General features: G+C 46.2%; 1 protein-coding gene across 1 annotated transcript in view; it reads left to right on the top strand.

Moving 5' to 3' along the window:
- Nucleotides 1-373: 373 nt before the first annotated feature.
- The window catches only part of SOGA3 (SOGA family member 3), a 38517-nt gene continuing 25308 nt past the window's right edge, over nucleotides 374-13582 (top strand). Inside the window, exons 1-3 of the mRNA XM_024202883.3 lie at nucleotides 374-1207; nucleotides 1892-2116; nucleotides 5682-5840. Coding sequence (XP_024058651.2) covers nucleotides 374-1207; nucleotides 1892-2116; nucleotides 5682-5840 — 1218 coding nt within the window. The remainder of the gene's footprint in view (nucleotides 1208-1891; nucleotides 2117-5681; nucleotides 5841-13582) is intronic.

Raw genomic sequence — 13582 nt, forward strand, 5'->3', positions numbered from 1 at the left:
TTGGCTTGGAACAAAGCGCTCAGCCTCTGGCCTCCAGGCGCCTTCCCTCTCCAGCAGCAACGCGGCCCCTAACGAATAGCTTGGAGGGAGCGGGCAGTATTTACATACACCCCGCGGGCTGAGCTCCCTCCCTAGCGCGGGGGCTGGGCGCGTGCTGCCCCGCGGGGCTCCGGGCCTGGGTTTCCATGCTAGCAAGCCCAGCTGCGGGTGTGCCGCGCTCAGTGCGGTGCGAGCACTGAGCGTGTGCGCCTCTCTCTGCCCCCCCTGTTCCCTTCTCTGTGCAGCTCTTTCCCCAGCTCCCAGGGAGGAGGCGGAGGAGGATGCCCCGGCTGCCCCGGCCGCCAGTGAGGCTTCCCGGCGCTAGCAAGCAGCGATGAACCAGCCGCCTACCGGGGGCGCTGCAGCTGCTTCCGAGCCTCGCCAGCATCCGGAGGGGAGCAGCAGCAGAAAGCAGCAGCAGCGAGCGTCCTCTCCGGCAGGCCCCAGGGACAGCCGCCCCGCCGCCACCGCCCCGCGAGCCGCCGCGGCCGCCTCCAAAGGCAGCTGGGCGCGGCCGCCGCCGGGGCAGAGAGGCGGCCGGGGCCGGGGGGACAAGCCGCCGCCCGCGCTGCTGCGGGGCGCGGCGCTGCCGGGAGCTGTCCAGCCCGCGGCTGGTGCTGAAGCTCAGCCGCACGCGGCAGGGGCAGCCGCAGCCTCCCGGGCGCCGGAGCCGCCTCCCCCCGCCACGGAGCCAGCCGGCGAGGAGCCGCCGCCCGCGGGAGGAGGGGGAGGAGGAGCGGGCGAGCGGGAGGGGGCAGCCGCGCTGCAGCCGCCGCCCAGGAACTGGAGGGGCAAAGCGGGGCGGGCTCCGCAGAGGGGAGGTGGGGAGGCGGCCCCGGCCCCTCCATCTTCCTGTGGCGCAGGCAAGGGCCGGGCGGCGGGCGGCGGCGGGTGCTGGCGGGAGGGATGCCTGCAGACTGAGCTCATCCAGTTCCACCTGCGGCGGGGGCTGGCGGCCGCGGCCCAGATGCAAACCAAGGGCGGCAACCACAGCAGCGCCGCCGCCCCGGCCGAGGCGCCCCTGGCCTCCTCCCCCTCGCCCATGGCGGCGGCCGGGCCCGAGGGGCTGCAGCAGGGCGCTGGGGGCGGCGGGAGCCCGAGCCCGCCCCAGCAAGAGGAGCTGCAGGAGGAGATGGAGAGACTGCGGGAGGAGAACGAGACCCTCAAGGTGAGCGGGGGATGGGCGATGGGAGCGAGATTCCCCCTTTATTCCCCTAGGGAGGAGGAGCAGGACGGCTACAAGGGTGTGAACCCCGCCTCGGGGCAGGTGGGGGTGGAAATGGGCAATGCCTGGCTTCTCCATCCCCCCGCCTCCCGGCAGATGGGGAGCTAGAAAAGGGCCTAGCACATGGCATCCACCCCCGGCAGAGGTGGAGGGTGGGGCTAGGAAGATTCCTCTGGGGAGATTTGTGAGCTGAGCTGGGAAGGGGCAAGGCCTGTCACCCACACCCTTCCTGTGATGGGGGGGGGAGTAGAAGGGGAGAGAGCTGGTTAGCCAACCCCTTCTGCTGCTTCACATCTGTGGGTGGGCAGAATGCTGCACAGCAGATACAAAGCATCATGGGCTAGATTTCTGCTTGTTTCCTATTTCTTCTGCTAGCTCATGAGAGGGAGGATTTATAATAATATCAGTATAATACTATACAAGGGCAATAATGTGTTTTAGTTCATAGTATCTCTTTTACTGCCCTCCATTTCTCCCATTTGTCTTATTTTTTAATGGGCATGGAGGGAGAAGACCTGTTTTCCAGCTCCATTGTAGCCACATTTCCCTATGTTTTATCTGTGTATCTCTGATATTTATTTTCTCGGTTCATCTGTTTGTGTTCTCCTGTGCCTGACTGGGTGTCAGAATGAGATAGATGAGTTGAGGACTGAGATGGATGAGATGAGGGACAGTTTCTTCGAGGAGGATGCTTGTCAGCTGCAGGAAATGCGTCATGAACTGGAGAGAGCCAACAAGAATTGCCGAATCCTACAGTACCGGCTCCGCAAGGCTGAGCGCAAGAGGCTCCGCTATGCACAGACTGGGGAGATCGATGGAGAGCTCCTGCGCAGCATGGAGCAGGACCTCAAGGTACAGAAGCACTTAGTCTCAGTGTGTGGGTGGGTAGTTGAAGAAGGAGAGAACTGAGTGCCGAGGCAAAATGGTGCTCCCATATCCTAGTCTCTGACTCAGACATTCTGCTCCATACCAGTTTGAAACACACATCTTCTAGACTATGCAGGGAGCACAGGGTATAGGAGGCCAGACTTACCCTTTGGTTTGGGGGGCAGAATTTTAAGGGCCATGTTTTGGGCTTCAGACATGTCTTTTATTCAGTCTGTACTGAAGCCAATTCTTGTTGAAGTCATCAGGAATTTGAGTGATTTCCCTGAGTGATTACATTCGGACCTTTTTAGGTCATTACAAACAAAACAGCTTACACCCTATGGGCCAGTTTTTGTAACCCAACTGAATAGTCCCATTGACTCCAGTGGAACCATTAGAGTATTTACTTAGGCTTCAGTGAGATTATTTGTATGAGTAAATTGTTCATAGGGTGAAATCATGCCTCCACTGAAGTCAATGGAAAAACTCCCATTGACTTCAGTGGGAGCCAGGATTTCAGCCATAGATCTTAAGGCCGGAAGGGACCATTACGATCATCTTATCTGACCTCTTGCATAATACAAGCCATAGAGTTTCACCAAGGGATTTCTGCCTCAAGTCCATAACTTCTGGCTGAGCTACAGCAAATATTTTAGAAAGAAAACCAATCACTTCAAGTGATGGAGGATCCACTGGATTCATAGGTAAGTTGTTCCAATGGTTAATTGCCCTCATTGTTAAATATTCATTGAGCCAAATTTGTGCCTTATTTCTCGTCTGTGTGCTTTATTTCTAGTCTGAATTTGTCTACCTTTAGTTTCTATTCACCACATCTTGTTATGCCTTTAACTGCTGAATTATATACCTCTACTGTTAGAAATCTTGTCACTGTACTTATCAACTGTGATCAAATCACCTATTAACCTTCTCTTTAATAAACTAGATACATGCTTTAGTCACTGTAAGGCAGGTTTTACAGAACTCAAATAATTCTGGTAGCTCTTTTCTGAATCCTTTTCAATGTGTCAACATCCTTTTAAAAGTCTGGACACTGGAACTGCACACAGTATTCCAATAGTGATGTTGGTAATGCCATATACAATGATAAAAACATCTTATTTCTACTGTAACGTAATATTCCCCTGCACATACATTAAAGGATCACATTTGCTGTCTTAGCCACTGCATTGCACGGCAAGCTTATGTTCAGCTGATTATCCACCATGCCCCCTAAGTCCTGTTCTGAGTTACTTCTTTCTAAAATAAAGTTCCTCATCCTACAAAGGTGACTTATATTCTAGATATTTGATCTTGCATTTAGCTATATTAAAATGCATGTTGGTGAAGTGAGCATAGCTTACCATGTGATCCAGATTGCTCCATAGAACTGACCTGCTCTTATTATTATTTGCCACTTCATCAATTTTTGTGTCATCTACAAACTTTACCAGCAATTGATTTTATGCTTTCTTCAGGATGTGTGACAAAGACATAGAATAGCACTGGGACAAAAACAGATCCCTGTAGGATCCCACTAGAAATGACCCCATTGGATGATGATTTTTAATCAGAATATTTTGCATGACTATGTCAAAAACCTTACAGAAGTCTAAATACGTTATGTCAGTATAGTTACCTTTGTCAGCCAAATAGGTAATCTTGTCAAAAAAGGCTATGAAGTGCTATTCAGCCTCAGGGTTGCAGAATCTAGGCCATATATCTGACTTTCCTGCCATGCCAGGGCTTAGAGGGCGGGTAAGAGATGCTATCTGTGGAATCCCCTATGTTGAAGGACTACCCAACTGATCAATTAAGCACAAAAGTGGGGGAAAGGAGGTCAGGATCTAGTCCTCTGACTTGATGTGATTTTCACCCTATCCTGCAGTCCCTTAGCCTAGGATCTGCTAGGAATTCAGCAAAGATGGCCCCTCCCCCTCCAAGGGGTGTGTGTGTGTGTGTGTGTGTGTGTGTGTGTGTAAGTAAGGGGTGAGGCATAGGGATGGGGAAGTCATTGAATGAATGATGCAACCTATTGTATCAGTACTTCACACACAGTTGTGTTTCCTGTCATGAAAGTGTGAGGGGGGAGGGATAACTCAGTGGTTTGAGCATTGGCCTGCTAAACCTAGGGTTGTGAGTTCAGTCCTTGAGGAGGCCATTTAGGGAGCTGGGGATTGGTCTTGCTTTGAGCAGGGGGTTGGACTAGATGACCTCTTGAGGTCCCTTCCAACTCTGATATTCTATGATACTAGCTGCAACTGTTTTTGATAGATAAAATTCTTCTCCATTGCTTTCTATGCAATATTTTTTCTTTAGAGTTCTGTGTATGGGTGTGTACATGAAATATAACAAAGTACTAAAAACATGTAACAAATATTGTATTGGCCATAAAAAGATAGAACTCTGAGCTCAGACTTAGGTAATGCAAACACCAAAGAAGGATCAACTGTGTCTTCAATTTTTAAAGAAATTAACACGTCAGATCTTTCAAAATGATTGTATCGAAGTCATCATAGCTGTTGTTGTTTACCTAAATATTTGATATATGTTAGTACTGTTTTAAAAGTGCCATAAAGTTATAATATAATGTTCTGTATGGCATAATTGTGATTTACATAAGTGAAAAAAGGGATTGGGTCCTGGTACATTTCCTTAAACCTTCCTCCTGTGTCTGTGCATTTCAAAATTGAAAACAAAAACCATGAATGCTTCTATGCACTTTAAAAATGTTATACTGAATTTTAGTGTTAGACACAGGTGTCTGGTCAAAAATCTAAGGCTTATCTTATTTTTAAAATTAAAGTAATTAGCAATAATAAAGACCAGATTGTGACCAACCTTGCATGCCTAAAGAGGGGGGAGGAAGTGAGGAGCTGTCCCCTCGTTTGTGCTTCATATGGCTGGAGAGGGTAGACCTTGCTGTTATTGCTTCCATGGGCATTAACTGTCTGAAAGGGACATGCCTGGGTGCAGTAGGAAAGGGAGCGGTGAGTGAAGGAGTTGGGAGAACTATCAATGCAGAATTCAGTCCCTTTCAGGTACAGTTTTCAAGGATGGTGGAGTTACTGCTTCATTGTGCACACCCGGGAGTCCAGAGATGGAGTACACCTCTACCCCTATATAACGCAACCCGATCTAACATGAATTCGGATATAACGCGGTAAAGCAGCGGTCCGGCGGGGGGGGAGGGGGGGAAGCTGTGCACTCTGGCGGATCAAAGCAAGTTCGATAAAACACGGTTTCACCTGTACCGCGGTAAGATTTTTTTGTCTCCCGAGGACAGCGTTATATCGGGGTAGAGGTGTATTTGTTTAGGGCCTAATCCAACTCCCACTGAAGTCAATGGAAAGAATCTCCTTTCCTAACTTCAATGAAAGTTAGGCTGAGTTCTTAGGTAGCCAGAATCCCACTGGTTGACTCTGGCTTCCGCACATCTTTTCTACACCACTTCTACTGAAAAAAGTCATAAGTGGTAATTCAAACAGTACTGCAAAAATACATATTTTTCATGTATTTAATTATTTATTTTTGCAAACACCATTTCATTTAGGTTGCAAAAGATGTCTCAGTAAGACTTCATCATGAGTTAGAAAATGTGGAAGAAAAACGAGCTACAACAGAAGATGAAAATGAAAAGCTAAGACAGCAGCTTATAGAAGTTGAGATTACTAAACAGGCTCTACAGAATGAACTGGAAAAAGTGAAGGAGGTTAGTGTTATTTACTGGTGATGCTTCAAAATACGTGAACTGTTTTTATTTCAACCCGAAGTTCTGAAATTACCATTGCTGAAATAGCTAATATTCCATATACTTGTTGCAGTTATATGGGAGTTCTGAGGGTGCAGAACTAAAGGTGGCAAATGGTCAGGTTGAATAGCTTGATTATTGAGAAGCTGTAAACAAATTGGAGAAATTAAATGGGCTGTAAATATCATTTCAAAGACATACATAACCAAACTGTTGTCTTGCTTTTTTCTGAAGCTGTGGGATTGTGGAGCTGTCATAGCTAAGCCGTGGGGCTCTGAGACATTCTGCCTATGCACGGCAGATGCCTGAGGAATGCTATAGGGAGTTTTAGTATAAATGTGCTGAATGGTGTCCTGCACACCTGCTTTTGTAAGCTGGAGTATGTGCTCCCCCAGCACCTGCTGTCAGATGCTAGCAGGCATGCAGAGGAGCTAGGTCCTGGCCATGTTCCCATCCTAGCTACATTCCTTTTGCGTTTTGGAATGCTAATCGGTGCACTAGCTGTCCTTTCAGCCTAGTGCTCAATGAAATGTTAGGTCTGTATTGTACCTGACTTGTTCACATGTGCTAGGCTGAAGAAAATGCTCTTTATCCTCTTCCCCAGCCGCTAGGTTCAAGAGCACCCCGATTTTTCTTAATAAAATAAACAGAAAAGTCTGCAACAGCAATACATAGCGCAGCAGATTGAAAGGTAACAAAGCAAGCATTAACAAGAAAAAGTGTGTGGATTAAAAATGAATATTCCAAACAGATTTAAGAAATAACTCACCATTTCAGTATATCCATTCAGTGAATGCCATTGGTTGCCATTTTAGTGAGACTTCCCAACTGAAAGTCCGGTTGCTAGTCTGATCTTGTTAGAGACTGAACAAATGTATTTAAGTAGCTAAGAAAGGCAGGAGATTTTCAACATTGTAGGGTAAGTTCTATTATTTTTAGAATTTGTTTTGTTTAATTTAACAGTGGTTTCATGTACACAATACCTATCTTTTCTTTGCAGGTGTTGATACACTTGTCAATAGAGAATAAAGTGGTGTCCATTGCCACACCCCCACAAACTTCTTTCCATTGCTTTTCCAGCTAGTAACTGGTTTGCCAAGAACATGAAAATCAGAGCCTGCTCCATCTTCCATGCTTGAGACTCTCTTCCTCTTCTGGTTTTGTTCTGGTCTTCACTGTAAAACACTACTGCTCTCAGCTGCCAGACCCATCTGCTGTATGAGACTGTGTAGTTACCTTTAGTACTTGTTGCTAGACTCAGCCTTGCTCCAAACCTTCCCCAGTTCCATCCATTCAGACTCCCTGGGTTGCTGTTCAGGGTTCAGCCCTACTTCTGACTCTTTTGCCCCAATCCAGTGCTGAAGGTTATGCCATTGTTAGTTTCTACCTCACAACCTGCTTCTTCTTGGTCTTTGAATTAAGATCAAATGTGGTATCAGTTTAATATCTCATACATCATCTATTAGGGAGCTACATCTTGTACATGCAGGGGAATGAACTTGATAATTGGCCTTTGTCATCATTAGCTTCTATGATCTCCTCCTAACTCCTGGATCTATTCTGTATACACTTCTATCCCATGTCACTGAACCATGGATTTGCTCCTCATATCTTCCACTTCTCCCTGTATCTTGAGTATCTGTCGCTTCCCTTCTCTGGTCCAGCAAGGAGGATCCTTGGAACTCTAGGACGAAGGAGAAACCCAAGCTGGATTACAGGTTGTGCTGTTCTCCTTGGTAATAGCTTCAGGAGGTCAGAGCTCACTGATGATCCCTGTTATCACAGAATGGGGACACTGGGCCAGAGAGGAGAAATGGGGCACCCTTTGGAGACTGGGCTCCAGAAATCAGGGCCCTGGGTACAGACACTGGTCATGAGAGGCAAAGTTGTATCTCTATACTGAGTTGGGAGTGGAGAGCTGCACCCTAAGGATGGGGTAGGTGAATATTATCAGGCTGGAGCAGAAAAGTCAGGAGAGAGACTTGTACCTCAATATCAGGCTGCTGATTCTCATCCATTTGGAGAAGGAACCTGGAGTAGAGGATGCTGACCTTGGCTAGGATTTTCAGCACAGGATGGGGGATATAGAAGGATGGTTGAGGAGAAGCAGTTCAGACAGAGAAGAGGGATATTGAAGAAAAGTCTAATATTATGCATGTTGCAAGCCTTTTGCCAGTTGGAAGAGCAATGGAGGAAGCTAGGGACAGAGTACTGATTTCCCGTCTTGAAAACTTGAAGTTCAGCATCTGTGAAGAAACTATGGAAATAATGTTAACATGAAACCACCATTAGAACAACCCAAATAATTCTGAAGTATAATAGAATTTACCTATACCAAATTTCTGTGTCTGCTGCCTCTCATATCTTCAGATGCTGATCTACATTTCTCATGTCTTCAGTGACATCATCAGACTGCCACAATGGTGGCTTCCTATTTCCTTGTGAATTATTTCTCTTTAGAAATCTAGTTCCACAATCTCTTCTCATCCTGAACAGCACTTACTCATTTGAGTAATCCCATCAAAATCAGTTGAACTTCTTTTCTGAATAAATTCTACTCAGTGTGAGTAGGAGGCCAGATTGTGTTAATCACTGAATTATTCACTGAAGTCAGTGGAGTTACTCTTGATTTACAACAGAGCAACTGTGATCTGAATGTGTCTCAGTAATTTGAATATCTTTTATATTTCATGTCATCAAATTTGCTGGAGAAATGCAAAATCCTAAATTCATGTGTTGGAAAAGTATTGAGCCTCTCTGTTCTTTAAAATGCATTGAAGTGTAACTTCTGTTGGGAGTTTGCTCTTTTTCTATGACAAACAGTGTGGAGACAGCAGAGATATGTGAAATGACACACAAGAAAGTGTTGTGGAAGCCTCCCATGCTATTTAGCATGCCCCAGCTTACCAAGCAGAGAGTGACCGGAGCCAAACATTTCATAGTAAAGATGCCAGGCCTTTAAGGCTGCTATTAAAGAAGATGGGTTGGCCATATTGCAAGCATGTGACATTAAAGGTACATGGGATGTGCAGAGATTGATTCAGAGATCTTCACTGGACATTTTTACACACACAGACATGCACACATATGTGTGCACACACATGCACTTACACACTTAGTATCAGATTCCTCTCTGCATTTCGAACTGTTGAAAATAGAAGGAACCATGTGTGTTGCCTGATGAGTGGACATTAATGTTGCTCATGTCCGCAACAGCTTGCAATCAGTTTGACATCAGAATTTAGGGAGCTGTTTTGGGATAGCATGTGATAGAACTGTGTTTTCCACTGACTGCTCCCACCTGCAGCCTGATGATGCCCTATTTAATGCACCGTGCAGATTCTTTGCTTAGCAACCTTACCACTGCATATCTCCAGATGGAAGCAGGCCAGTTAAGCTGCAGTGCACAATGCAGGTTTTTCATGTGCACAGTGGGGCTTCAGCCTTTCTTTGTAGCAAATTACTACTAATTGCTTATATCTGTGCCCCATTATTAATAATTATCATTAATAGTAATATTTTTATTGCAGGGAGCATATGATGCTAGATATACAGGTTCTGTAATTCATTTGGGTTCTCTAGCATATTTATTAGATTTTTTAAGCACTTCAGTTCATCATTAGATATGCAACTTAATATTAAATATATATTAGAGGTAGGGCAGTTATCAAGGTCAGCAATTATATTATTATTTAAAGCTGACAAAGGCATAATAATAATGAGTAATTAATTACTTAGGGCTACATTTTGTGTAGCCTTTATGTAGTTTCTCAGAGGTGTAGTAGAAAGTAAGGATTCCCCCATCTTGTGCATCCACATTAGTGCCAAATTCAGTTGCAGCCAAGCACTTGGATGTACAGGTGTTGTGCCCTAGATACTTCCTGTTGGGAGAAATAGAATAGGGATGGAGTAGGCTGGTGGCTGGGGGGAGAATGCTAAACCCCATAAATGGGTTTCAGAAATCACTTCTCCAGTGCAAAGGTGAAGCCCTGGGAGGCATTGTGCCTTTCTGAGGTGGAGTGGTGCAACTGTGGATCATCTTCTATTATGCACTGCATGAAAACAAAGTCTAGAGGCCATGTAGTTCAGTGGGTAGGGCCCTGGACTGGGAGTCAGGAAAGCTGGCTTCTGTTCCTGGCTTTGACACTGACCTTCTGGGTAAGGTTAGGCAAGTCACTTCACCTCTCTGTTTCCCCTCCAAACCTTGGTCTATTTAGGTTACAAAGTCTTTGGGATGGAGATTATTTCTTACTATGTGTTTATACAGTGCCTAGTACAATGGGGCCCTGGTCTCAGCTGAAGCCTTTAGATGGTAATGTAATAGAAATAGTATTAAATTAGCCCATAATATTTAGTACTTCATATGTTTGAATACATTAATTCATGTAAATATTAACTTATTAATGGAAATAATTATGGGTGAAATGGGATTACTCCAGTCACATATTTGTACTAAATGTGTTTCTGGTAATGATGTCTGTAGGTACGCTTGCTTAACATTTCCGGTTATAAGATCCTGTTTTCAGTTGCTTATAGTTTTGTCCAACTTTAATGGTTAGTGCTGACATTTTCCACACTGAGGGTCTTCATAAGGCTAAATGTTGTTATTAAAAATTTCATGAAAATGGTTCATCTGTTTCTAAGAATGAAATTAAGTAAAAATATATTTTGCCATGTTAAAAAAATGTTCTACAACTGTTTAATTGACAAGGTCTGGCACCTTCATGCTTTGGAACAAGGACTTGAAATGTGGCCTTTGTCATCCCCTTGAAAATCCATCCAAATTTGGCCGAGGTATGAGCCACTGAAAAATTTCAGCTCACACATGCTCGGTAAAGATTTGTTAGAGTTTGGCAGCTAAATTCTCAGATGTTTCCATTCACAGTGAGTATGCTCCAATCCCTCACAGATCCTTTGTGTCAGCTGGATTGTGGATACATCATCCGCATAGAGTGACTGAATGTGGTCCAGCCCAGGGTTCTAGGGCTGAGCAGAACTTTCCCTGTAATCATTCCTCTTGGCTGCTGGGGCTACTGTGGCACCAGAACTGGGAGCAGGGAGAGATTGTCTCTCCTGTGCTTTCAGTGTCTCCCCCTCCTTCCCCACCGGAGACAGGGGAATGGTGAGGCGGATTCAGACAGGGACAGGCTGATCCAGTTCTAGTCTCCATGCCCAGCAGTCCTAATCTCCCCCTTGGCGTTCCGCATCCAAGTCCCAGTTTCGCCTCCCCCTCCCCCAGTCTCTCCCTGGACACACCCAATCTCCTTGACAGACAGTATCTGTCTCCCTCCACAACTCCTTGTTCACAGTCTCCTTGCCCAACCAGTTCCAGATGTCCCCTCTTGACTCGTCATCTGATCTACTTCTTTCCTGTCTCCCAGTCCCCAGTTATCTCCCTGTTCCTCTCTGTCCTTGTTCTGCTCCCCCTGTTGTGCTGGCTCCGTCTCTCTCCCTGGACTCCTCATCCAGTCTGTCTCCCTGGCTTCTTGTCCCACTCTCCACCCTCCTTGCCTCATTGTACCAGTTCCTTTGTCCAGCCAGTCGCAGTTCTACCCCTGCATCTGAGGACTTTGTCAGATTCACCTCCCTTGCCCCCATTTCCTCCTACTGGTCCCTAGTCTCAGGCTCCCCCGTTCCCTGCAGTTCCTAGTCTGACCTCAGTGTTCTCCACCCCAGCTGGCGCCCAGTCTCCTCTGCTCCCTGTTTATCTCACTAGCACCCAATCCCAGCTTCCCCTTCCCCCAGGTCACAGTCTCCTTGCTTAGTCAATACCAGTCTCCCCGTCTGTCTCCTAACCTCCCCTCTCCTGGGTCCCAGCCCCAGGCTCCTTGCCCAACATGTCCCAGTCTCCATCCCGGCTCCTAATCCCTGTCCTTCTTACAACTCCCAGTCACAGTTTCTTTTCCCTGCCCTTGCCACCAAGTCCCAGTCTCACCAGGCTCCTTTTCCCAGTCTACTCCCTTCCCTCCTATTTACTCCAGCTCTCATTCCCTCTGCATTCAAGTCAGGTGGCTTTCTCCCCCATGCTCCCTGTGTGCCAGCAGGCAAGTGTTACTGAGAGCACAGGGAAGAAATGTTCCCTGTTCTCAGTTCCGGTGCCTAGCCCCACTTTGATCTGGACCTGTCAACAGCAGCAAATACAGGGAAATTCAGGCTTGTCCCTGTAACCATGCTGTGGGGATGGTTTATGTACAATCTGGACAGCATTAGGAGCCATGAGGGGATAGCACATGCTCAGCACACATGGGATCTTCAGAGATTTTAGCTGCTAAACTCTAAGAAGTTTCTACTGAGCGTGTGAGAACTGCAGTTTTTGAGAGCATTATTAGAATTTGGCCAAATTTGGGCAGATTTCCACAGGAACAGCTAAAAGGCACATTCCTGATACAAAGGCCCTCCCTGCAATATTTCAAATCCTTGCTCCCAAGCATGAATTAGATAAGTTCATGGAAGAGGCTGGGAATGAGCGACAGGGAATGGATCACTTGATGATTACCTGTTCTGTTCATTCCCTCTGGGGCACCTGGCATTGGCCACTGTTGGAAGACAGGATACTGGGCTAGATGGACCGGTGGTCTGACCCAGTATGGCTGTTCTTATGAGTGTGCTGGACCTTCTCAAAGAAAAGGTTGCCAGAATTCTTTTATATTGGCAAAACAATGTATTTTTCCTAGCCTTATTATCAGAAATGGCTGAACTATTATGGCTGAAACTTTAAAAAAAAAAAAAAAAATTCAGCCCAAAGCACACCACATAGCATGGAAAACTTCAGCATAAATAATTTGTTTGGCAAAGATATAAGCAACTGAAACCAAGATCTAATCATTGGAGGTGTTGGTCAATCTCCTGTTGACTTCAGTGCACAAGGAATGCAACATCAGGCCTCTGGTGGCCATGCAGTGGCCAGTGTAATTGCTGGAGTGCAGGGCTTATGAGAGTGGGGAAAAGAGAGGACAATTGTACAAGGGCCCTGAGCTCAGGGGGGCCCCCAACATATCTCTAACTGGGGTGAAATGGGAGTAGGTCCCCAGCAAACAAATATTTCTCGATGGGCCTGGGTGGAGCTGATATGGAAAATTTTGTGACCTGCTCTGTGGTTACGTTCATTTTATTTTGTTTTAGAACTGTACTTCTCACAATTGTCTTTGGGAATATAGTCAATTTTTATAAACTGACCAGTTTATGTGGGAATATGTTCAATTGTGTAAATACTAACAACTTTAGGTCTTGTTCTGCCACCTTTGCTCATACCGAGTAGTATTTTTAACACTGCAGGTAGTCCCACTGAAATGAACAGGAGTATGTGCATAGTAAAGTACTGTTTAATGTGAGTCAAGCTGGCAGACTTGAACCAATAGTTAACAACTGTTAACTAAATACAACAGACCGCGCCCAAACAATAAACATTATGGGTTAGATTATGCCCTTGTTTGGCCTACCTGGATTTTGGGTCTAAGTCTTTTGGGGAGTGCAGCCTCCGCTCTCTAGCTGTTTACCACCCTGCAAGCAGGTGGGCAGGGAAGGGGAAAAGAGGGGCAGGGAATGGATGGGGACTTGACCCTGCTCCTCTACGCACTGGCTAGAGTAGTTGGCCAGGCCCATGTTGGAACAAGTAAGCTGCACCCTTCCTGGAGTTCTAATAACTTACTTGTTCCTGAGGGTCCTGTGGCACCTTTAAGACTAACAGAAGTATTGGGAGCATA

The sequence above is a fragment of the Terrapene carolina genome, unplaced genomic scaffold (genome assembly GCF_002925995.2).
Source record: "Terrapene carolina triunguis isolate 2854851 unplaced genomic scaffold, T_m_triunguis-2.0 Scaffold85, whole genome shotgun sequence".
Classification (NCBI taxonomy): domain Eukaryota; kingdom Metazoa; phylum Chordata; order Testudines; family Emydidae; genus Terrapene; species Terrapene triunguis.